Consider the following 26166-nt stretch of genomic DNA (forward strand, 5'->3'; position numbering starts at 1 on the left):
GACACCTGTTCATTCCCTGTTTCTTCCGAAATCCAGGATATTAAAAAGAATGTATCCTTCTTTTGTTGGGGTAACTGTCTCTACTGTCCAGGAAAAAGGCATTCTCCTAGATTTAGATTAGCATTGCTGTGAGAATTTGATTGCATGCAGTGACAAGATCGGTAGTGAGGTCAGGATATTGAAGGGTCACTACCTCAGCTCATCCCAAACTCCCCATATCATCCCAAAAGTACTGGATGGAGCTCCACTATCCATCATTCCAGAGAACACGGATGTTCCACTGCTCCACAGCTCAATGCTGGGCACTAACAGGGGAAAAGAGGTCAATCTGAGACTTGCCCACGGTCTTTATGGGAAACCATCCTTGGGTAGAGTCTCTATAAGCTTGCTGAATATGTTCACTGTCTAAAAGGTGGGCCTATCTGGATGTGTAACATATATCACAATACAAAAAAAGGCCTGAAGCAAAAGTTTGGGCACCCTGCATGGTCAGTACTTAGTAACACCCCCTTAGTCATACCCACAGAGAAGTACCACAGTTTGTGGGGGGGTCTTGCTAGTAGACAATGACCTTTCCTACCAATGTCTGTTAGCAAGCTATAGTGCTAACATGCTAATTAAAGCTCATTTCAATGTAACATTGTACAAATAAAATTATATTAAATGATAATACACTAGTTTATTATTTTATGCTATTATATTTAGCATTTTATGCTATTATGTTAGTAAATGATCTTTCCTACCAATTTCTGTTAGCAAGCTATAGTGCTAACATGCTAATTAAAGCTCATTTCAATGTAAAATTGTACAAATAAAATTAGATTAAATGATAATACACTAGTTTATTATTTTATGCTATTATATTTAGCATTTTATGCTATTATGTTAATAAATGATCTTTCCTACCAATGTCTGTTAGCAAGCTATAGTGCTAACATGCTAATTAAAGCTCATTTCAATGTAAAATTGTACAAATACAATTATATTAAATAATAATACACTAGTTTATTATTTTATGCTATTATATTTAGCATTTTATGCTATTATGTTAGTAAATGATCTTTCCTACCAATTTCTGTTAGCAAGCTATAGTGCTAACATGCTAATTAAAGCTCATTTCAATGTAAAATTGTACAAATAAAATTAGATTAAATGATAACACACTAGTTTATTGTTTGTATGCTATTATTTGTAGCATTTTATGCTATTATGTTAATAAATGATCTTTCCTACCAATTTCTGTTAGCAAGCTATAGTGCTAACATGCTAAATACAGCTCATTTCAATGTAAAATTGTACAACTAAAATAATATTAAATAATAATACACTAGTTTATTCTTTTATGCTATTATTTTTATTAGTTTTATTATTTTATGTTATTATATTAACATATTAACATATTATATTATTATGTTATGTTATAATCTTTTCTATTAATTTCTGTTAGCAAGCCATATAGCTAACATGCTAATTACAGCTCATTTCAATGTAAAATTGTACAAATAAAAAAATACACTAGTTATATTATTTTAAGCTATTATGTTTTATTATTTTATGCTATTATGTTAGTAAATTATCTTTCCTACCAAATTCTGTTAGCAAGCTACAGTGCTAACATTCTAAATACAGCTCATTTCAATGTAAATGTGCAAATAAAAGAATATAAAATAATATTTTTGTGCTAGTAAATTATGCTAAGTGTAATTGCACTTTATAAAATAATAATACACTAGTTTATTAAAAATGATTTGAATGAAGTTATTTTGCTGAATGTCAAAATAATTAGATTTTGGCTTCACTAATTATTTGCTTTGATGCAGAGATGCCGGAAGCAGAAAAAAAAACACAACAACACAGGGTTTTTACTTTCACTTTTGCTCTGCGCGTGAGAAAGGTGTTAGGTACTTTACCCCTGGTCCAGTTCGCCCACACCGCAGAGCGCCGCCCACCAGGGACAGGTACAGCTACAGGTTCTCGAAGACAACAATCCAGGAGCGAGGAACAGCGCTGCAGACCAACACACGTAAGAAAGACCACCTTCAACACGCTATTAGACCTAAAGCTCAGATCCTCCACCCAGCAGCAGCAGTGTGCCATTATGGCGTTTCTCTTTCTGTCCTAAATGATGGTGGAGCTTCTAGCTTATTTATTTATGGTTAAAGTGCAGTAAATCCAGCAGCAGTTGCTTCCTTTCAGTCTCCAGGTCCCTGAAAAAAACCTGAAAGGCTTGTTAGTCTCCATGCTGTGAAATGATTGGTGTGAAGGACTCATGACAGTCCTAGTGCCCAGAAGCGCACGTTTAATTACAATTACAAAAATACTGTAAAGTAATTAAAGTAAATTATCGTCATTTGGACGGTTTACCGGCTCCAAAACAAGAGCTCAAGGGCTCAGCTGATATGATATGTTGGCTAGTGAATCTATCCTTATCTCTTATCTGCTTTCAGTTTCCTTGGTAAAGAAGAGATGAGGGTCCGTTTCAGAATGCTTTCAATTACTTGGCCTCGCCACTTCCCCTCAGGAATCCCATCATGCCTTAAAGCTGCCCTAGAGTGGATAACTGTTTATTTTTGCATAATTGATGCAAAATGTACAGTTTGGTACATAGGGCCCTGTCTTACACCCTTCGTTTAAACAGCAACAGTGCTTGTGAATATATCTATGCCAATGGGCACGTGGTCTCGAAATGAGGGGTGTTCAGGTCAATTTCTGGTGTATTGCTACGTATCTTGGCGATAGAAAACACGCCAGGTGCACCACTGACTGAAAACAACCTATGCAGACGTCAACAGTCAGCGTTAACCTAGGCAGACGTCAACAGGCAACATCAACCTAGGCAGACGTCAACAGGCAACGTCAACCTAGGCAGACGACAACATGTCAACGTCAACCTAGGCAGACTTCAACAGTCAACGTCAACTTAGGCAGACGTCAACAGTCAGCGTCAACCTAGGCAGACGTCAACAGTCAACGCCAACCTAGGCAGACGTCAACAGTCAGCATCAACCTAGGCAGACGTCAACAGTCAGCATCAACCTAGGCAGACATCAACAGTCAACGCCAACCTAGGCAGACGTCAACAGTCAGCAACAACCTAGGCAGACGTCAACAGTCAACGCCAACCTAGGCAGACGTCAACAGCAACAACCTAGGCCGTCGTGAACATTCAACGCCAACCTAGGCAGACGACAACATGTCAACGTCAACCTAGGCAGACGTCAACAGTCAACGTCAACTTAGGCAGACGTCAACAGTCAGCGTCAACCTAGGCAGACGTCAACAGTCAGCATCAACCTAGGCAGACGTCAACAGTCAACGCCAACCTAGGCAGACGTCAACAGTCAGCGTCAACCTAGGCAGACGTCAACAGTCAGCATCAACCTAGGCAGACATCAACAGTCAACGCCAACCTAGGCAGACGTCAACAGTCAGCAACAACCTAGGCAGACGTCAACAGTCAACGCCAACCTAGGCAGACGTCAACAGCAACAACCTAGGCTGACGTGAACATTCAACGCCAACCTAGGCAGACGTCAACAGTCAGCATCAACCTAGGCAGACGTCAACAGTCAACGCCAACCTAGGCAGACGTCAACAGTCAGCATCAACCTAGGCAGACGTCAACAGTCAACGCCAACCTAGGCAGACGTCAACAGTCAGCGTCAACCTAGGCAGACGTCAACAGTCAGCATCAACCTAGGCAGACATCAACAGTCAACGCCAACCTAGGCAGACGTCAACAGTCAGCAACAACCTAGGCAGACGTCAACAGTCAACGCCAACCTAGGCAGACGTCAACAGCAACAACCTAGGCTGACGTGAACATTCAACGCCAACCTAGGCAGACGTCAACAGTCAGCATCAACCTAGGCAGACGTCAACAGTCAGCATCAACCTAGGCAGACATCAACAGTCAACGCCAACCTAGGCAGACGTCAACAGTCAGCAACAACCTAGGCAGACGTCAACAGTCAACGCCAACCTAGGCAGACGTCAACAGTCAGCAACAACCTAGGCAGACGTCAACAGTCAACGCCAACCTAGGCAGACGTCAACAGTCAGCATCAACCTAGGCAGACATCAACAGTCAACGCCAACCTAGGCAGACGTCAACAGTCAACGCCAACCTAGGCAGACGTCAACAGTCAACGCCAACCCTGGCCGACGTGAACATTCAACGCCAACCTAGGCAGACGTCAACAGTCAACGCCAACCTAGACAGACGTCAACAGTCAACGCCAACCTAGGCAGACGTCAACAGTCAACGCCAACCTAGGCCGACGTGAACATTCAACGCCAACCTACGCAGATGTCAACAGTCAACGCCAACCTAGACAGACGTCAACAGTCAACGCCAACCTAGACAGACGTCAACAGTCAACGCCAACCTAGGCAGACGTCAACAGTCAACGCCAACCTAGACAGACGTCAACAGTCAACACCAACCTAGGCCGACGTGAACATTCAACGCCAACCTACGCAGATGTCAACAGTCAACGCCAACCTAGACAGACGTCAACAGTCAACGCCAACCTAGACAGACGTCAACAGTCAACGCCAACCTAGGCAGACGTCAACAGTCAACGCCAACCTAGACAGACGTCAACAGTCAACGCCAACCTAGACAGACGTCAACAGTCAACGCCAACCTAGACAGACGTTAACAGTCAACGCCAACCTAGGCAGACGTTCGTTGCTATCTTGGCAGTAAATTGTCAACACAGGCTACTTCAGGAAAGTCAGTAAAGCAATGCTCGGATGTTGGTGAAGCTAGCTAGCTGGGTGCTATGGCCAGCCATGTGTCACAGGGAGTCTAGCCAGGTCCTGGGCTGAAAGCTAACTCTAGCAGACCCTACTACAATCGTTTCAGCTAGCTACTGAACCTACTATTAATATGCGGAAGCTTAAATAGTAGCATTAAGCAGCTTTGGTTGTGTTGTAATCAGTAGCTGAGTAGTTTAATGTAGACATACGATGCGGTGTCTCTTTGCTAGTTGTGGTGTTCAGGGCGCTCGCTAATCTTGCTAGCTAATATTGCTAGTTTATATTGCTACTGTTTACATGGAATGAGTTTTCTTGCTGACATGCTGTAAAACCACTTCTTTCCCTTAACAGACCTCCATAAACATGGACAGCTGTGGCTTAATAACTGGAAAAGGTCAACAAGGTATGGCCTGCTTTTCCTTTCCTGAGCTTCTACCCCACAGGAGCACTGTGTAGCTCTCTAAATTCCACACTGTATCCATCTGTTTCTCTGCAGACTTTGTTAGTCAATCTCCTTTCACCCTGTTCTTCAATGCTCAGGAACATGCTGAGAATGACCCACCACCCAAAGGAGTTGCACATTAGGGTAGATATTTTCAGTTTAGCGCCTTCAGCCACAGATGCAGGTCCTCTTCTATGGAAGGTGGTGGATATAAGTTATATGGTGCTCCAAAACGCAACAAACACTCTGATCTTTCAGCGTTGTTTTGGAAAGCTAGTTAGCTCTGCCCTAAATAGCTGTAAATAACGTTAATCAGCATGTTGTGATTGTATGATCAGTATGATCTACTGTATGATCAGTGTTCACAGCAGTAGCCTCTGAATACGATAGCAAATGATCTAAAATTCTACACACAAGCAGAAGAAACAGTCTTTCGGAAGTGGGCGTGGCAGAATAAGGTGAATTGCTTTTTAGACGTTTCTACTTACCATTGGCTAGGACAGCTCTAGCAGGGAAGTGTGTGCGTGTTTTGCTTGTACATGGAGGTGTTTGAGTTGAGAAAGCTGTAATGTCCTCCGTACCTGTGTTGTGGTCATGTGGACCATTATCTCTGCTTCCTCTTTCATGTTTTTCAAGTGCCTCTAAAGAACGTGGAAGTAGAAGTGCAGGTGAAGGGGTGCATTGCCATGGTAACGTCTGTCCTGCGGTATGTGAATGAGGAAGAGCTTTCCGTGGAGGCCGTGTTCGCGTTCCCACTTCCTGCCGAGGCGGCTCTCTGCCACTTCAGTGCAAAGGTCGCGGAGGAGGAGGTGGTGGCTGAGGTGCAGGAGAAGCAGAAGGTGAGCATGGAAGTGCAGAGACTGAAATCTGAGAGCAGAAGTACGGTGGAGCCCCCTTCCTTCTTTTAAAGCCCCTGATACTAAAGATATACCAGAATAAGCAGAATAAGCTTTTCCCAACGTTAGATTCAGTGTATATATGTGTATAAACACACACACATATATATATATATATATATATATATATATATATATATAAAAAACTCCTCTCATCCTCAAAACAGTCATGCACTATGTGTCCAAATGTTTGTGGACCCTTCTAGTGAATGCACACACACACAGCATGTCTATCCCTTGGTAAAGACGTACTGCCAATAGAATTGGTCTCTCTGAAGCCGATAAACATGAACCCATTAGCACCATGCTGCCTAATGCCAGGGGTGGGCTAGAGGGATTTAAAGCCCCCCAGCATTGAGCTGTGGAGCAGTGATTTTTGGTGCTCCGTCCAATACTTTTGGGATATGTTGGGGACTTTTATCACTGAATGAAATTTCCAGTACGAAGCTGGAGAACCGCTGTGGAAATGTTAATTACAGAATATTTCCATGCTGTTTTAGCAAATAACAAGGGAATGTATGTAGAATAATTGTTGTCCCTGTATTCCATATAATCCCACTTTCTGAGACAAAATATAGACCCTGTAAACATGCATTAAATGAACGTATATATTTTTTAAGTTTTATGAGTTATTAAGTAGTAATGAGTTCAGCTGATTGTAAATTTGATCACTTTCATTGATTTACTGGTCTTGAATTCTGTGCTGACTTTGTCATACCCACATTTAGGTCATCTGGGATTTTTCGTTCATTAATGATGCATTTGTCCCTTTCTTGGTCAGGCACGGGAGCTGTATGATGATGCGTTAAGTTCGGGACAGCAGGCCTTCCTACTGGAGGAGAGTGACGAGAGCTCAGATATTTTCCGTCTGACCGTGGGCAGCCTGCCTCCAAAAACAAGTGCTGCTGTGACTCTTATCTACGTCATTGAGCTGAAAGTGGAGGCAGATCAGGGCCTGCGCTTCTGTCTGCCAGCTGTACTCAACCCACGATATGCACCCAGCAACATCGGCAAGCTATTTATTATTATTACTCATAATTCTAGTTACTAATAATTCTGCACATATTTGGCCAAGAGCTTTTTTCCTTCATGTTCCAATGAAATGTGTCTGATTTTCCAGTCGTCTTTGCTTGGTCAGGTCTAATGTGGTTGTTTTGACCCTTTCCTCTCCATCTTCTTTTTACAGATACAGCTAATGTGCCCCAGGTGGCAGGTGTTCCTTCAAGTGCCGTGCCTTATACTTTGTCCCTTAGAGTCCTCATCACCTCGCCGATCCCCGTTTCTAAAGTAGAATCCAACTGCTCTCTGGAGCCACTGACTTACCTCAACACAGCTCGCACCCAGGCAAAGGTGTGTTTGTTTGCATGTGTATGATGAATGTTTCCGAAAGGCAGTAGGTTATTCAGGGGGAACAGGTAGTTCGTCCTAGACCCAGAGTAAATATACTGGCCGAGCTGACTCGCAAATGGATCCAAATGACTAACAGATCAGGTAAAATGCTGCAATGTAAAATAGCTGAATGCATTAACTAGAAAGAGTGTCCACAAACATTTGGACATATAGTAAACGATTGTGTTGGCTTAGAAACCAACAGAAGGCTCATATGTGGGCCTAACAAAAGTGAAAGTAGGTTAAATAAAATGAAAGGAAAATCAAAAAAGGGTGCTTTAAACATAATCTTGGGGTTTAGGCCACGCCCACCTTTGGTTCAACTACAGATACAGTATTTGGAGCACTAAACAGACACAGGGACAGATACAGATAGTGCCATAGCCTCGCAAGAGTGTGTGCAGATGCATTTATCTATTTTAATGTTGCGGGAAAAAGGATAATCCACTGATTCTGAGCACCAGAAGACCCTTTCCACTTCCTCTCCGACTTGTTAATTGGCCAATGAGCTGGATCAGGTGTGTTAGAGCAGGAAAAGCCATCCCAGCAGTGTTTGTGTTAGCAGATGTTCCAGTGTTCAGGCCAGTTGTCTCTTTATTTGTCTGAATACAGGTGAGTCTCTCTCCAGGCCACAAGTTTGACAGGGATGTGGAGCTACTGCTTTATTACCAGGAAGCTCATCGACCCACTGCCATAGTGGAGGCAGGACTAAAGAATGCCAAACCAGGTAAGAGTGTTTAGCTCATTGCTAGTCCAGATCTGTTAGATGTATCATTTCCTGACATCTCCTTAAGGAAGGCCAGTTTCATTTCATTCCATTTAATCCTTCATTAAAATATATCCAGTGGGCTGCTGGTGGGACTGTACAAATCCATACAGTGACTGGAGCACCCAAACCCACTTTCAGCTACTATGTTCATTTGTACTTACTCTAATGTTATATGGTTCATTAACAGCACAGTGCTGTAGGTTGGCCATGTGATCCCCCTCTCTCTCCTGTGTACACGTTTTAGATGTCAGCTGTTCCAGCTGTTCCTATTCTTTGTTTTTACCGCTGCGTTCAGAGCGCCCTCTGGAGTCCTAAAGACACCATAAAACAGACATTACTCACAGCCATCCGCAGTCAAGTCGAGAGGCTTTTATTGTCATTTCAGCTCTGTATATGTTTTTTTCAAGAACAAGGGTACCACATGGAACAATAACAATACAGTACAGGACAGACTGCAAAAAGTACAATGTGCAAGACAGTACAATAAATACAACAAATACAATAAATATGACTAAATTCTGACAATATAATAAGCTATAAACCCATATAAAGTCCCAGTCATTGCAATGCAGGTGGGACAAACCAGACGCTCGCGGATAAAAACATGAAGAGTGTCATATAATGAAGAGAGGGTAATTCACAGATACAGTAAACGAAACAGTCCAGGTCAAAACCAGCAGAGAAAGCAGATACATGAGCTAGACAATATTATATATATAGTATATAATGCTATATTATATGAAGACAAACAGAAGAGAGTGCTCAGTATGCTTTATGGAAATTGTGGATTGGCTCGGATTGGACTAGGGCAAAATACCTGGATCTGGAAATTCTATTATTCATAATAGTGCAGTAAGTCTTAGATTAATTATACAGGGATGTCGTGATATGATTTTTGTCATTTTTTTCGGTGTCTCTCTCTCTGCTTTGCAGGTTCTCTGATGGGCGACACTGTGGTCATGCTTAGTCTGTGTCCAGAATTCCCTCCGGAGGTGACGTCTTCTTTTGGGAAGCGTGGGGAGTTTATTTTCCTAATGGATCAGTCTGGCAGCATGTCAGGGTCCTCGATCCGAAGCGCTCAGGTAAAGCTTTGCATTTGTTTAAAACAATCCACCGATCTTTAATATGACAAACTTGAATGGCTGTCATATTGAAGATACTTACCTGCGTGAGTGCTGTTAGGACTGGTCTTTGTTTGCTGAGAATAGACAGGTTATTATTCTGGCTTTTATTGACTGTTTGTTTGTTTGCTGGGTTGATTTCCTGTGTCTGTCTGCAGGAAACTCTTCTCCTGCTGCTGAAGAGCCTTCCTCTGGGATGCTACTTTAACATCTATGGCTTTGGCTCTAGCTTCAGGTCCTTTTTCGCGTGAGTGCTCTGTGGTCATGTAGGTCGCCATGATCATAATCTTCATTTAAATAGTCTTTATTTTTAATTTCCTGGATTTTAGATTTAAACAGTTTAAGAAGAGCTGTTATTTCATTATTAATTATATTATCATTTAAATATGGTTAATAATCTGGAATTGTGTGTTAAACTAATGCGATACACTAAATTTCCAAATGTTTGTGGACACCCCTTAGATAGATGTGCACATACACACACTGTAGAGAAGTACTGCCAATAGAATAGAACTCTCTGGAGCAGATAAACATCATTAACCTATTGGCACCATGCTGCCTAATGCCAGGCATGAGCTAGAGGGGTATAATAAAGCCCCCCAGCATTGGAAGCAGTGCTGTGCAGTGGAGGAACTGTGTTCTCTGGAATGATGGATGGTGGAGCTCCATCCAATGCTTTTGGGATGAGTTGGGGAGTTTTGGGTGATGAGGTGGGGTGGTGATCATCATCCAACATCCTGACCTCACTAATGTTCTTGTTCCAGTCAAATCCTCATAACAGTGCTCCTCCAAAAGCTAGTAGAAAGCCTTCTTTCCTGGATAGAGGAAACACTGAATAAGCAGGTGTCCCAATACTTTTGTCCATATAGTGTACTTCATTGCAAAGCTGGTATTACAATTACAACTGAAGGTGGCGGTGCCTCCATGTGTGTAATGGTCTTGGACGGTATGGACGGTACCTGTGCAGAACTTTCTGATTCCTGTGTTTATTGAATGGTTTGTTTTTATTCCAGGAGGAGTGTTGAATATACTCAGAACACAATGGAGGAGGCAATGAGGAAAGTGGAGGCTATGGAGGCGAACATGGGTGGCACAGAGATTCTAAAACCACTGGAGAACATCTATGGTCAAGCATACCTTCCAAATCACCCCAGACAGGTAGATTGGGCTTTGAATATCCACAGTGGCAATGCTGTCCCACAGCAGTACACAGCAGGAACATCAATATTTTAGGACTGAACTCTGCAGTGTTTAATATCTTACAGGCCAGGCTGACTGACCTACCAGACCACTCAGCTCCCAGCTCCTTTACAACTCTGCCATCTGATGACTTGTTTGTGATTTGTGTTTGTGCATTAGCATTAGCTTTAGCTTTAGCCGCCTCCTCGGTTCTGAATGCGCCGTTCAGAGCTGGTTTAGAACCAAAGAAAGGATCGTGGTTCTCTCGCTGGTAGAACATTAGAGCATCTCCACCATAGATTGACCACTAGTTTCTAACCAGGCATGATTCAGGAGTAAAGACGGGATGGGAGGGACGTTAGATCTTCCTAAATGAAGATAATGGAGTAAAAGATCTCTGTCATTGTTCAACTACATTTCAACATTTTATGGAAGAGTGAAGAGTTGAGATCCTCCTCCACTCTTCACCTGCTGCTCTGTGGCCGTCTGCTGTTGCTGCGTCACAGCGTTTACACCGAGGCTCTGAGCTAACGCTAAGCTAAAAATTTCCTCTTCCCCAAACTTTCCATTCCACCTTAAATAACACAGCAGTTCTGCTCTGCTGCTGGAATGTACACACTGTAACTGCGGCGCTATTTAAGGTGGAATGGAGAGTTAGCATTAGAGCCAACTTTAGCTTTAGCTTTGGCTGCTAACTTGTAACATCGACGCTCTTATCAGCTCAAATAAAGCTCTGATTGGTTTTACTCACTGAAATAATCACACAGATGAACTCTGTTTAGAGCTCCCAGCTCATCCCAAAAATACTGGATGGAGCACCAGCCATCATTCCAGAGAACACTTTTTTATGTTTTTTATGAATATTATATATAAATTCTTTTTCTTTTTTGTTACAAGGTGTTTGTTTTCACTGATGGAGAGGTTTGGAACACCAAAGAGATCCTGGACCTGGTGAGAGCTCACGCTCCGTCCCACAGGTCAGTTCATTCACTCGTTCACGCCACTCCACAGCAGTCTGCAGTTTTTTATGAATGACACGTCTGACTTGTCCACCTCCAGATGCTTCACCTTTGGCATTGGGCAAGGGGCCAGCACTGCTCTGATCTCAGGGATGGCCAAAGAAGGCCGCGGCATAGCCCAGTTCATCACAAGCAGTGACCGACTACAGCTCAAAGTAAGGCTGGGCGTGACCCTGTGTGCTTACACTCTCAGTAGAGCATAAAGAAATACAGGCTCTGACTGAAAGGTCTCCCTGTTTGTGGTTTAGGGCACTATTAAGTGTGCCTGCCATTTTTGTGGAATGTGGAATAAATCATAAAGTGGAATTGTATGTTTATGATGAGGAAGTGTCCCAATTCACTTGTGTTTCTACCACTACTTAGTGAACTAGTCTCTCCCTATATAGCACATGACTAATAAGGGAGTAGGGATCCATTTCGGCCTCAGTCTTCCGTCTTCTGTCTCTACAGTTCTAACCTGTGCCTCCCTTTCTGCAGGTGATGCAGTCTCTCAGCCTCGCTCTGCAGCCCTCTGTTGTTGACATCTCCGTAAAATGGACCCTTCCAGAGGGGGTGTCCGTCACGACTTTGTCACCGCCCCTCAATGTTCTCTTTCAGGGTCAAAGAGCTGTGCTATATGCGCAGCTCACAGGCGAGGTGAAATGTCTTTAATATAAGAAAAATTCAAATTAGCCGAACTGAATAATTGTCCAACAAGGTGCCAGAGCACCATATGCTATCCTAGGTGGCTCCTCCCTCCTTTGAGGGATCGAAATTGTGTTATCTGTCACTAGCCACAAATGTTGTTTTATTTTTTATTTTTTATTTCTGATGCCTTAAATAGTGGGAAACAGTCATGGATAAAGTATTGGCACCCCTGCACTGAAAACCAGTCCCAGGGTATTGTGGTAATCACAAATGCTTTGGTATTCAGATGTTTATCTCCTTCCTAATCGAACATCCTATAAATTCCACCTCTACCTTGTCCACATGTCTATGACAACCCTCCCAAATCATCATAAGCTGAGGTCATAATCCGATCTAGCAAAATCACTGAGATCACTTTTTTCTCCATTTTGGCGGTTGGTCTGAGTGTTACCTGAAGCTGCTGGCCCTTATATCTACATAAAAAGTCCGGCCATGTTCAGCTCCTCCTCCTCTGCTGCTGTGTTCTCTCTTAACTGGCTTCCTGTAGCTGCTGCCCAGGTCATCAGATTCAAACCCCTGACTCTGGCCTACAAAGCCAAGACTGGACCAGCCAGCCCCTCCATACTTGATGGCGATGGTCAAAAGCTGATCTGCACCAAGAACCCTTCCAGCTTCAAGTACGGCTCGGCTCGACCCGCCATCCTTTAAGATCCACGGAAGACGAGCATCCAGACTTTTTACTGTCCTGCACCGAAGTGGTGAAACGAGCTTCTCCTGGGTGTCCGAACAGCAGAGTCCAACACTCGCTGTCCTCAAACCCAGACTGAAGACCCTCCTCTTCTGAGAGTACTTGGGTGAAGTGTAGTGTATGTAGAGTATTGTGGTCTCCATACTGACTTCGGTATTTAGTAGTATGTAAGCTTAACTAGCCGATACAGACTAGGTAAGGGTATTTTCTGAGTAAACAGTGAAGCAATTTTGTAGGTCTCTCAAGTCTTCAGTGTAAATCTAAATGTACAAGCTGTTTTCTGCCCATCCCCCTTATTAGATTTGATAAGAAATAAATAAGGGTACAAATAATGCATGATGGACATTTCTTTAAGTCTCATGATATGGAATATGTATACCAATATGTTCATTTCTTATATAATAAATGCTTTGTGTCTGACTTTCTCAGAGCTCTGTGAGCAATGAAGGAACTGTGGCTCTGCACTACAGTCTGGCAGAGACACCAGTGACAAACCAGCTCAGCTTCTGCCTTAAACCAGCTGAAGACACAGGGTAACACACACATACTGTCCATTGACCATATTGACCATATTTATACTATATATAAAAACACTGCATACTGAATTGCTACCTTTACCTCAGATAATAACTGTGAAAGTAACCTGGAATTAACCTGGACTCTTTGTCGTTTTTGTTGTCGTTGCTGATGCTCTGTTAAGGCTCGCCGTTCACAGGCTGGCCGCTAGAGCTGTAATCCAGTCTCTGGAACGGGAAGAGAGGGAGAAGAAGGATGCAAGCTTAAGAGAAAAGGTGGTGGAGCTCAGTGTGCAGGCAGGAGTAAGCAGTGCCTTCACTGCCTTCTTATCCATCCACAAGGGCAGCGGTCAACCAGTGAAAGGACCTCTGCTGAAGAGGGCGCTGCCAGTGGCGCAGAAGAGTTAATTGAGTTCATTCTTTTTATTATTTTACATCTGATTTATTCAGGGCTTCAATCAGCAGAATAATAAGCTAACATACAACTCCCTTGATATTCTGAGTCAGGCTTCAAAATTAAAATATGCAAAAACCCCAGCTATTTAGAAAGAGGCCGCACAACTGGTGCATCTTTACGGGTAAAATTTTGGATATAAAGTGTGACACATCTCTCTCTCTCTCTCTTTCAGGAGAATGTGCGGGGATTAATTTGTAAGTTTAAAATCAACATATGCATGTATACACACACACACACATATCTATAGATATAGATATAGATATAGATGTGCAAATACACACACACACAGCTAGTCCCTGTAGAGAAGTACTGCCAATAGAGTAGGACTCTCTGGAGCAAATCAGCATCATGGACATATTGGCACTATGCTACTGCCTAATGCCAGATGTGGGCTAAAGGGGTATAAAGCCCCCCAGCATTGAGCTGAAATGGTGCTGGTCAATTCAATACTTTTTTGATGAGGTGGGGAGGTGATCATCCAACATCCTGACCTCACTATCGCTCTTGTCACTGAATGCAATCAAATCCTCATAGCAATGCTCCTCCAAAATAGAAAGCCTTCTTCTCTGGACAGTAGAGACAGTTACTCTAACAAAAGCAGGGTCAGCTCTTTTACTCTTTTACTCTTGAATGAGTAGGTGTCCCAACATTTTTGTCAATATAGCAAATATATATATGGGGTGGGGGGGGCAGATACCACAGTTTGGAGCTGGTGCCCAGAACAGCTAGCCTTTTTTGATAGACCAATAGACAGGTAAACATCAGGGTATCTGTCCATAAATTGAAGCTTAACTGTAGGTATAAGTGGATCATGCCTCAAGACAATGACCCTACGCATGCATGTAAGTCTGCAAAGAAATTATTCAACAAGAGAGACTCATGTTGCATGTTGGAAAGTTCAGACCTTAATCCAATAGAAATGCTGTGGAAGAATCTGAGGAAGAGTAGTTCATTCAAGGAAGCCCACAAAGATTCAGAGCAGCAGGGCGAAATTCCTCCAAGCCGTCTAGCAGGACTGATGAGGTTTACTTGACGTTGAGGTTATTGTTGCTTAATACGGTGAACCCAAACCGTAAGTTGTACTGACATGAAACTTGGTCAATGGGTAGTTGTTCCTCCCGCTGATGGTGGCACTACAGCGAGGCATCAGATTTCGAGGTCCATATCTCCCACCCCGTATAATGTAGACAAAGAGTAGGGCATCATATAGTAGGGCCTCCTTGGACCCCTGAAATCGCCGCTTGCAGCTATATTTAAGTGTCACAGCGTTTTGCCTCACTTGTTTAATTGGGTTGGCTTTATCTTTTTTAGGTGAGTATTAGGTGAGAAATATCTAATCATGTTTCAGGGCACTGTATGTTCTCCTTTAAAGCAGCCTGATATTGTTGCTGTCCAGTGAAAACCATGGATCTATTTTTTTTGTCTAGTTTTAGTTTTCTCAGTGGTTCGAACCCTGGAGCTGCTTCTGTACACGGTGTTAATAACTCTGTATGAATAGACCTGTAGAAAAGCTCTAAATTATTTTACACTGACTTTAATTCATAGTTCAGAACATTTTTATTCTCCTGTAAATTCACCATTTTGGAGATACGTGTTTTTCATTGGACAGTGACGATAAACAGTAAGGCTCAGGCAAAAACCACGTAAACACCAGGTCCCTTTCATATGTGATTTTGATTATATTTACTGTTCCTTTACTGAGCAGACAACTCATCTGCCTCTCTTCTTCCCTTTAAAACATATAGGAATAATGTTTATTTTGGTGAGTGGCAGATGTTTATATATACATCATTATATTATTATTATATGTTTATTTTTAATATTATTATTAATGAATGTTAAAAATGTAAACTTACACTTAACCTACACTGATCTTAACATTAATACCACTCACAGGCTGGTCTGGAGCTCTGGATAGATCAGGAGGTAAGTGAACGGTCAGTTCTTGAAGGTGATGTTGGTGTTAAAAGCAGGAAAATGGACAAGCGTTAGAATCTGAGACACTCTGAACACGAGAACCGGACTGTGATGTTCTTGACAACTGGGTCAGAACATCTCCAAAACATCAGGCTGGTCTTGTGGGATGTTCCTGGACATTTTATTCCAAATTTAAGAAGGCAAAGGTCCCTTGTCACTGCACTAAGTACAGCGAAATGTGTCCTCCGCATTTGATGCATCTGGGGTAGTGAACACAAACACACACACACACACACACACACAAACACACACACACACACTAGTGAGCTAGGGGCAGTGAGCACACACACACCTAGAGCGGTGGGCAGCCAACTCCAGAGCCCGGCGAGCAGAGAGGGTGAATCGTCTTGCTCAAGGGCCCAACAGTGGCAGCTTGCCGAGCCCGGGAATAGAACCCACAACCCTGTCATCAATAATAGCCCAGAGCTCTAACCTCTGCTGAGTTTATAATATTTATAATTATTGTATTGACTAATATTGTATTGACTTGGATGAATAAGTATGACATTTCTGTTCTGTGCGTTTTTAGGTTGCGAGGAAGTCGACGGTGCTTATGATGACCCGGGAGGTAGATATCAAATTCATGTTTAAAACTTCAAATAAGAGCCAAAACCTTTAATGTTTCCTTATTTACATATTCATGCAATAAATGCTTAATGCCTCTAATCACTCATCATTATAAATGCTGTTAATGCTTAATATTAACAGACTTGGCTGTTTGCAGCTTTAACGATTAAGTGCAATATGATTATTCATTTCTTGTTCTATTAATGTGTGATTAATAATAATTAATCTAATTAAGCTGTGAATTATCACAGTTATTCACAATTAAGGGGTAGATATGCAGTCAAAGTTTTCCTCATTAATAATTGATTAATGCCTGTAATCTTTTATTAATACCAATAATCTTAGTTTGACTTTTGAGAAGTGATTGTCTTTTGAGATATGATTATTAATTTCTTTTATATTTTTTCCTGCACACAGTTATGGAATTTGGATGTAGATTTACAGGTAAATATTGAATTTATGTCTGACACTTAAATGTTAACCTGAATGCAGTCAGTCCTCATTAACCTGTTTATCCAATAAATTATTAATGCCTGTAATCATTTTTAATGCCTTAATGCATTTCCTAGTCCTGGTTTGACTCTTGATTGTCTTGGTCTTAGATATTTACAGACTTGATTGTTTGCAGCTTTGACGATCAAGTGCAGTATAATCAATAATTTCTTGTTTCAAACTTTTAAATAATAATAACAAAGAGGACACTGGGGACACACATGTGTCCAGTGTAGTTAGGATGTCATGGCTGCCCGCATCAGATTCAGACCCCTGACTCTGGCCTACAAAGCCAAGACTGGACCAGCCAGCCCCTCCGTACTTGATGGCGATGGTCAAAAGCCGATCTGCACCAAAACCCTTCCAGCTTCAAGTACGGCTCGGCTCGACCCGCCATCCTTCCAAGATCCACGGAAGACGAGCGTCCAGACTTTTTACTGTCCTGCACCGAAGTGGTGGAACTAACTTCCCCTGGGTGTCCGAACAGTAGAGTCCAATGCTCGCTGTCTTCAACCCCAGACTGAAGACCCTCCTCTTCTGAGAGGACTTGGGTGAAGAGTAGAGTATTATGGTCTCCATATTGACTTGTGTTTAGTAGAGTCTAAGATTAGAGGATCTGAATTTTAGTCTATTTAAACTAGCTGAGGTTCTTCTTCAGTAAACAGTGATGCTCTTTTGTAAATCGCTCTGGAGAAGAGTGTCGGCTAAATGCTGTAAATGTAAAGGGGGGCTTCCAGTAGGCCTAAGTTGTAGGTTGAACTGTAAGGAGAGGATTTGGTCATATATGTTATTGAGGCTATTTATTGGTCTGTTGCTAAATGAGTGAATGTGGACGTATTAATGGACATTAACAGACTGTAGCTGCAGGGTTTATGAGCTACTTCCACACACACACACACACACACACCCACACACACACACACACACAAACACACACACACACTAGTGAGCTAGGGGCAGTGAGCACACACACACCCAGAGTGGTGGGCAGCCAACTCCAGAGCCCGGGGAGCAGAGAGGGTGAATGGTCTTGCTCAAGGGCCCAACAGTGGCAGCTTGCCGAGCCCGGGAATAGAACCCACAACCCTGTCATCAATAATAGCCCAGAGCTCTAACCTCTGCTGAGTTTATAATATTTATAATTATTGTATTGACTAATATTGTATTGACTTGGATGAATAAGTATGACATTTCTGTTCTGTGCATTTTTAGGTTGCGAGGAAGTCGACGGTGCTTATGGTGACCCGGGAGGTAGATATCAAATTCATGTTTAAAACTTCAAATAAGAGCCAAAACCTTTAATGTTTCCTTATTTACATATTCATGCAATAAATGCTTAATGCCTCTAATCACTCATCATTATAAATGCTGTTAATGCTTAATATTTACAGACTTGGCTGTTTGCAGCTTTAACGATTAAGTGCAATATGATTATTCATTTCTTGTTCTATTAATGTGTGATTAATAATAATTAATCTAATTAAGCTGTGAATTATCACAGTTATTTACAATTGAGGGGTAGATATGCAGTCAAAGTTTTCCTCATTAATAATTGATTAATGCCTGTAATCTTTTATTAATACCAATAATCTTAGTTTGACTTTTGAGAAGTGATTGTCTTTGTCTTAGATATTTACAGACTTGACTGTTTGCAGCTTTGACAATTAAGTGAAATATGATTAATTTCTTTTATATTTTTTCCTGCACACAGTTATGGAATTTGGATGTAGATTTGAAGGTAAATATTGAATTTATGTCTGACACTTAAATGTTAACCTGAATGCAGTCAGTCCTCATTAACCTGTTTATCCAATAAATGATTAATGCCTGTAATCATTTTTAATGCCTTTTTGCTCTTTTGTAAATCGCTCTGGAGAAGAGCGTCGGCTAAATGCTGTAAATGTAAAGGGGGGCTTCCAGTAGGCCTAAGTTGTAGGTTGAACTGTAAGGAGAGGATTTGGTCATATATGTTATTGAGGCTATTTATTGGTCTGTTGCTAAATGAGTGATTGTGGACGTATTAATGGACATTAACAGACTGTAGCTGCAGGGTTTATGAGCTACTTCCACACACACACACACACACACACACACACACACACACACACTGCCACAGTCCTACAACTTGGGATACCCAAGTGTGTCTCCAGTGTCCTCCTTTTTAATAACCAAAATATGGTCATCCTAGCATTTTGATCAGCTGCCTTTCTAAAGATGATAATCACACATTTAACCAACCATTAAACTTTTGACTGGCACTGCAGATGTTTACAGACTTTGCAACTTTGAAGAATAAGTGCAATATGATTATTCATTTCTTTTAGATTTCCTGGAAACAGATGGACATTTTGGCTCTGGAGCAGGTAAATGTCTCTACTGTCCAGGGAAAGGTTTCTGATCGATTTTGGAGCAACAACAAGAGCGTTAGTGAGGTCAGGATGTAGGATGAATGATCACCACCCCACCTCATCACCCCTAACTTTTCAACTCATCCAAAAAGTACTGGATGGAGCTCCACCATCCATAATTCTAGAGAACACAGTTCTTTCACTGCTCCACAGCTCAATAAAGCTGGGGGTGGGCTTTAGCTATACCCCTCTAGCCCACGACTGGCATTAGGCAGCATGGTGCCAATAGGTTCATGCTTATTTGCTCAAGAGAGTCCTATTCTATTGGCAGTACTTCTCTACAGGGACTAAACAAGCTGTGTGTGTGCACTCGCACATCTGTGTCAGCAACTTAAAGTAGCTAAATGCATTCATTAGAAGGGGTGTCTACAAACATTTGGACATATTGTGTGTATGATATATAGACTTATATACAATTCTTGGTTGGAACATGCAGCCGCTGTTGCTCAGTGATGAAAGTTAGAGACTGTGTTTCCTGGAAATCACATGATTTTCATGTTCAGGTTCATGGCAGCCTGGCATTTACACCACAAGAAAAATGTGATTACTTGTGATTAACTGCAAAAATTATTTATTATTTTAACCTTCACAAATAAAATGAGAAAATGTGTTTTTGTTTGCATCAGAACCTTATGTCCAGAAGGAATCCTACTTGGAGCTGGTCTCTCTCCAGAAAGCTGCAGGCTACTGGGACATGAACACCGACCTTCTCAATGTGTTCAGCAGGACAGAGGAGGAACTGGTCCAGCAGAAGCCTCGTCAGGTTGGTTGGGGACAGCATTTTTAAGGCTTTAATGGTCAATTTTTACACCTATGCATTTGCTTTCTAAGAACATGATAGAAAAGCTACTGTGAGGAAGGTAAAACTCTAAGAGCATGAGGAAGAGTTGCTGAGAGAAACCAATACTCAAAAGGTAAAACTGTCTAAGAACATGAAGAAAAGCCACTGAGAAGATCCAAGACTCAAAAGGTAAAACCTTCTAAGAACATGAAGAAAAGCCACTGAGAAGATCCAAGACTCAAAAGGTAAAACCTTCTAAGAACATGAAGAAAAGCCACTGAGAAGATCCAAGACTCAAAGGGTAAAACTTTCTAAGAACATAAGAAAGAACGGCTGAGAGAAACCAAGTGGCCAAGTAAATTGTATTTTCAGTGAAATATTCTCAGTGGTCAAGTAATGGATGAACCAATAAGAAGGACCTTGATTCAAACCGAGAAACTTTGTAAGAGCATGAGGAAAGACCACCATGAAGACCCAAACTTCAAAAGGAGAAACTATTGGAACATGAGAAAGAAACACAAAGAAGCACCGAGACTGAAGAGGAGAACTCTCCAAGAGCATGAGGAAGAACCACCAAGAGGAACCAAGACTCAAAAGAGGAGCCCATGCTTCTCTGGATTTCAGCCAACAACAAAATAATAGCACCACCTAACGATTCAAATGAGAGTCAAAGTTCCAAGAGAATCAGTGGCTTTGAAAGCTACAATAATATTCGTATAACATCATCAACATTAATTTATGTATATATATATATTTCTCATGTTTTATTCATGCTTCAAGAATAAAGTTAGATTACCTTTATTTTTTACAATGAATTCTGAATATTAATTAAGAATTTGTTGGAATTCTGGATTTAAAATATCCAGAATTCCAACAAATCCTTAATTAATATTCAGAATTCATTGTAAAAATGAAGGTAATCTAACTTGATAAATATATATTCTTGAAGCATGAAATAAAACATGAGAAATATTTATATATCCATAAATGAATATAATATGTGGTGACGTAAAAGTGGAAGTAGGAGAAAACAATAATCCTCCAGTAGATACAGATACAGTATTTTAGTACTTAAGTACAGTAGTAAAGTAATTCTACTCCATTACTATACATCTCTGCTAGTCAGTTTCTGACCACAGAGCCACTTTTGACTGGATATTTGTGGGCGGTGGACCCAGTCTCAACCTAACTGTGACACTGAAACTGACCAATAATAAATGGAGTAGAGGGTGGCTGACAAGTTGTGCAGCCGCAGCTGGGCTACAGGCTGTTACTGTGCTCCTACCCCAATCAGCCAAGACGTTAACACCACTGATGACAAGTGACCTCACTATTTATTATTTATATATTGGACGAGCAATGTTGGGTAAGGCCCATCGCCGACAGTATGCTAAACTCTATTATGCTACAGTGCAGTAAAGTGTGCTTACCACCACACTAATGACCAGTGCACTTAAAGAGGCTAAACTGGAACCACTATGCTTATACTTATTAGATACAAGATCTTGCAGCACAAAGGTAATTCAAATATGGAGGCAATCAGTGGATCCCAGGATAAGCCCTTCCACCATACAGTTCTTAGGGGGCAGTGATGGCTCAGCGGTTAGAGCTCTGGGCTATTGATGACAAGGTTGTAGGTTTGATACCCGCCACTGTTGACCCCTTGAGCAAGACCCTTCACCCTCTCTGCTCCCTGGGCTATTGCCGCAGCAATTGCTACCCACCGCTCCAGGCATGTATGCTCATAGTCCACTGTGTGGGTTAAAAGCTAGAGACATTAATTCCATCTATGTCACAAATGGTCAATATGGTTGTCTTGGCCTCAAGTAGGGTTAGCTAAGCATGCTGAGACAACCAGGCCCAACCTGGTTTATAAGCTATTTAAAAAACACCAGAACTTACCCTCGGTGCTCAGAACCGCTCAACCCTGCAGTGGAAAAGTGGCCATTGCCAGTACTTGAATCGAGCCATTTCTGTATGCATATAAGAAGCTGCCTTTGTTTTTAGCTTATCTGTAAGAGAATTTGGGACTTTTGGAGAGGGCTGAGAGAATTTGGGACTTTTGGAGAGGGCTGAGAGAATTTGGGACTTTTAGAGAGGGCTGAGAGAATTTGGGACTTTTAGAGAGGGCTGAGAGAATTTGCAGAGACTTTTAGAGGACAGAGGCTCTTTTGGATAACCACGCCGCCAGGCCACATTCCAGAGGACGCCTTACACAAATTCCCAACCAAACCCGAACCAACCACATAGACACAAAACAGACCATCCCAGAAATGTGTTATTAGTACTAGCGCTGTTCATTGATCCTGATAAATGTGTCTTTCTCGTGGTGGTGTGCAGGTGGACAGTGCTGTGTGGGCTACTGTCCTGGCTCTGATCTGGCTCCATGGCTTTAAGGCAGCCCAACAGGAGGAGTGGAGGTTCATAGCCATGAAGGCAACATCCTGGATCCAATCTCAGAAAGGTGACAAAAAAAAACATCACTCATAAACACAGCACGGATTATTTTAATCACTGTTGACTTTCAAAAAGGTCTCAATCCAAATGTGTACATTATATGTCCAAATGTTTGTGGACACTGCTTCTGTGAATTTATTATTAGACACCATGCTGAGGGGTGTAAAGCCACCTAGCATTGAGCTGTGGAGCAGTGGAAGAACTGTGTTCTCTGGAATGATGAATGGTGGAGTTGGGGATGAGGATGAGGTGGTGATCATCATCCAACATCCTGACCTCACTAACGCGCTTGCATCTGATTGCAATCAAATCTTGACAGCAATGCGCCTCCAAAATCTAGTAGAAAGTCTTCTTCTCTGGACAGTAGAGACAGTTACTTCAACAAAAGCAGGATCAACTCTTTTTTAATACCCTAGATTTCAGAAGAACAAATGAATGAGCAGGTGTCCCAATACTTTTGTCAATTTAGTGTAGCTGACAGAGGGCTGTGAAAGCTGCTCTGCTGACAGATTACAAAGGTTTAAATGCCTCTGTCTGACTTTTTGGACGTTTGGACGTAAACTTGGGAATGAGAAACACTAAATCAGGTAGTGGCAACAATTCTAGCGCATGGAAATATATATGAGATACATGAGAGTATCCTACCCAGGAAGTCTTTTAAAGACTTTGGAGTGGACGGCCAGAGACCACGGGAAAATGGAGAAGGCAGCACACGTCATAAACGTATAAATTAACTAATATTACTTATTAATATCTGATATACTTAATTATATACATTTAGATACATTAGATATATACACTCGCCTGCTTATTTACACCTGGCTTACATAGCTATTGGAACTGAGCTTAAATGTTCTTTATGCAGTTAATATATAATTTATATATTTTTTATTTTATATTATTATATTTAGATTATACTGTTCATTGTATCTCTGCAAAAATCAGGATTTTAATTCACAATTAACACTTTGGCTTGGCTGTGATTGGCTGTGATTGGCTGGGCTGTACCAGGGGTGTGCTGAAAGCGAGTGTTGTGATTGGCTCAGTTCATCAATAGTCAACATTCTATGTAAAAGGGATCAGCAGTCCCTAAGCATTTCCCCAATAACTCCTCCTCCTCTCCATTCCTTCTGCTCCTCTTCTGTCCTCTCCTCTCCTCGATTCCTCCACCTTCTTCTGGGGTAGGAGAGGAGCAGGAACAGAGGAGGAGTAGCAAAAGTTTCTGGACGCAGCCCCTGTATGGCCAAAATGCCAACTTTACAAGAGAAGGAAAATATATACCTTCCCAGCTTTTAATGGAGGTCAATGTAAAATGATTAGATTAGTCATTTTGGAGCATTTCTATTGGTCCATTTATCAGGAACCCATGGTCACATGTGACTAGTATCTGGATTTTATCCTGGTGAGATTTTAACCACATGTATCCACACTTTATAGCCAAATGCGTCTCCGGTTTGCCGGACTGCAATTCGAACTGCTGTGTGAGACAGAATAAGCAGAGTGGCTCGTTATGCAGCAATTATTACTGGTGTTTTGGTTGTACTGGGAGGGGTTCTGGTTGTACTGGGAGGGGGTTTGGTTGTACTGGAAGGGGTTTTGGTTGTACTGGGAGGGGGTTTGGTTGTACTGAAAGGGGTTTTGGTTGTACTGGGAAGGGTTTTGGTTGTACTGGGAGGGGGTCTGGTTGTACTGGGAGGGAGTTTGGTTGTACTGGGAGGGGGTCTGGTTGTACTGGGAGGGAGTTTGGTTGTACTGGGAGGGGATGTGTTTACACTACTGTAACGTGGCTCAAATGCATCAAATGCCTGTATGTAATGATTGTAATTTGTGTCTTCCTGTGATGATGTGTTTCAGTGGGGAACCTGTCCGAGTGTGTCCAGGCTGGAAATGCTCTGCTGGGGTGTCAAGTAAAGGAAGAGTGTCTGGGTCTTTGAGAAGCTTCTGCAGTCTGGCCTGCGTCTGAACCTGCACTTCCAGACTCGTTCCTGGTTTTTGTTATTCGTAATGTGCCTCAGTTTCCATCAACTGGCTACATTAACTATTCAAATTCTATTCAAATTCTAATATGGAAGCCGATAACAGCCATAAGCAATATTTAGATGTACGCGTAAGTACGTAGGTATTTATTCCAGGCTACAGCTGAAGTGGATGTAATGCTGTTTGACCAGACAGATCTTTATTTTGACAAATTTTGAAATGTAGACGTTATGCAAATAGTGCTAAAGGGGAAAAGACTACGTCCACAGCTAGCCACAAAGTTTGCATGCTCTCAATGTATTTTTATTATTATTTCTGTTTCGCAAATGAGAGTATGGTTATTATCCAGATGTGATTATATGAGTTATATGCATGCTTGTTCAATACACTGAATGCAGTCGGTGTAAATACAGCAAAGTTCTAAGATATAAGATTAAATACCTTGTATGGTTGATAAACTGACATAATCATAACCAGTGTCTATGTATACCGATCAGCCGTAACATTAGTACCAGGCAAAGTGAAAAACATTGATTATCTTCATCTACAGTGGCTCCTGTCAAGGAGTGGAGATATGAGGCAGCAAGTGAACAGTGAGTTCTTAAAGAGCTGGTGTGTTAAAGACCCTGAGGCACTTTGACAATAACCAAACTGTGATGTTCTAGACGACTGGGTCCGAACATCTCGAAACATCAGGCAGGTCTTGTGTTTTTTTTTTTGTCTGGCATGCAGCGTTCAGTACCTACCAAATGTCCAAGAAAGGACAACCAGCATGGAGGTAATGTCCGAAGGTGTCCCGATACCACAGGGCGCCTTCAGAGGTCTTGTGGAGTCCATGCCTCGAATGGTTAGCTCTGTTGTCATGACCCTAATGGAACTAATGTCATGGCTGATCAGTGTGTGTGTATATCGTAGATGTGTTTACTTGAGGTTATTTGTGTAGAGAGTTGCTGATGTCTCAGCTGATGTTAGCTGCTCATTACTAGATTGATTGGCCCTAGCTCCTCTTTTGTAGTTTTTAGACTACACCCACCCACAACTAATCCCCTTGGAGGTATTTTCTGAAGAACAAAGGTGAGGACTGTCTCATAGGAATGACCCTTGGCTCTTGTCTTGTTGGACAGGCCTGATCTTGACCTTATATTTTCTGGCTGGACTGAGAAATACCCCCTGGGCTCATTAGCTAATTCTGAACTCTGACCCGTGTCCTTGTGTAGTGTGTTATTATTGTGTGACCTTGTGTGACCTTGGCTGTGTTTACTATGCAGTCAAATAAAACTCTGGTGTCTTTACCCATGTCTCCTGCTTTGTGGTTACGCCTGTGTTTCAGTTTTAGGGCTTGTGCACTTGCACCCTGGTTTGTTTGGTCCCAGAACTGATGGTTTCCACCATTCTCCTCATGGACAATAAAGACTGTTCACTAATGCATCTTGCCTTCTTGCCTTTTTTACATTATTACTTTAAAAATGCAATGATATGAATTCTTTACTTCATAATTGCTATGGAAAAGGCGGTTGGATATGACTGCAGTGCTTGAATTGAATTACCATTACATCCTTTGCCAATATCAAAATTCTTATT

General features: G+C 41.8%; 1 protein-coding gene across 2 annotated transcripts; it reads left to right on the forward strand.

The window, feature by feature from the left end:
* Positions 1 to 1895: 1895 nt before the first annotated feature.
* On the forward strand, positions 1896 to 26013 carry LOC140574823 (von Willebrand factor A domain-containing protein 5A-like). 2 transcript variants are annotated; one of them, XM_072694836.1, is made up of 25 exons: positions 1896 to 2023; positions 5116 to 5167; positions 5843 to 6045; positions 6884 to 7112; positions 7289 to 7452; positions 8104 to 8218; positions 9194 to 9342; positions 9540 to 9628; positions 10395 to 10539; positions 11458 to 11537; positions 11620 to 11734; positions 12057 to 12215; positions 13384 to 13487; positions 13655 to 13872; positions 14099 to 14120; positions 15672 to 15688; positions 15823 to 15852; positions 16433 to 16471; positions 16888 to 16914; positions 18175 to 18213; positions 18674 to 18700; positions 19287 to 19325; positions 19997 to 20133; positions 22492 to 22615; positions 24463 to 26013. In XM_072694836.1, exons 2-25 carry the CDS (start codon positions 5128 to 5130, stop codon positions 24540 to 24542), a joined length of 2391 nt encoding a protein of 796 aa, XP_072550937.1. In that variant the 5' UTR covers positions 1896 to 2023; positions 5116 to 5127; the 3' UTR covers positions 24543 to 26013. The 2 variants fall into 2 exon arrangements, with proteins under 2 accessions (XP_072550937.1, XP_072550936.1); XM_072694835.1 differs by lacking the exons at positions 16888 to 16914; positions 18175 to 18213 and having other exon boundaries at positions 1939 to 2023.
* The last annotated feature ends 153 nt before the right edge of the window (positions 26014 to 26166 follow it).

The sequence above is a fragment of the Salminus brasiliensis genome, chromosome 13 (genome assembly GCF_030463535.1).
Source record: "Salminus brasiliensis chromosome 13, fSalBra1.hap2, whole genome shotgun sequence".
NCBI classification, from domain to species: domain Eukaryota; kingdom Metazoa; phylum Chordata; class Actinopteri; order Characiformes; family Bryconidae; genus Salminus; species Salminus brasiliensis.

Coding starts and splice junctions, on each gene's coding strand:
- LOC140574823 (XM_072694836.1), top strand. CDS start 5,128: ATGGACAGCTGTGGCTTAATAACTGGAAAAGGTCAACAAG. Junction 18,214..18,673: donor TGCTTATGGTGACCCGGGAG/GTAGATATCAAA, acceptor TCCTGCACACAG/TTATGGAATTTGGATGTAGA. Junction 18,701..19,286: donor ATTTGGATGTAGATTTGAAG/GTAAATATTGAA, acceptor CATTTCTTTTAG/ATTTCCTGGAAACAGATGGA.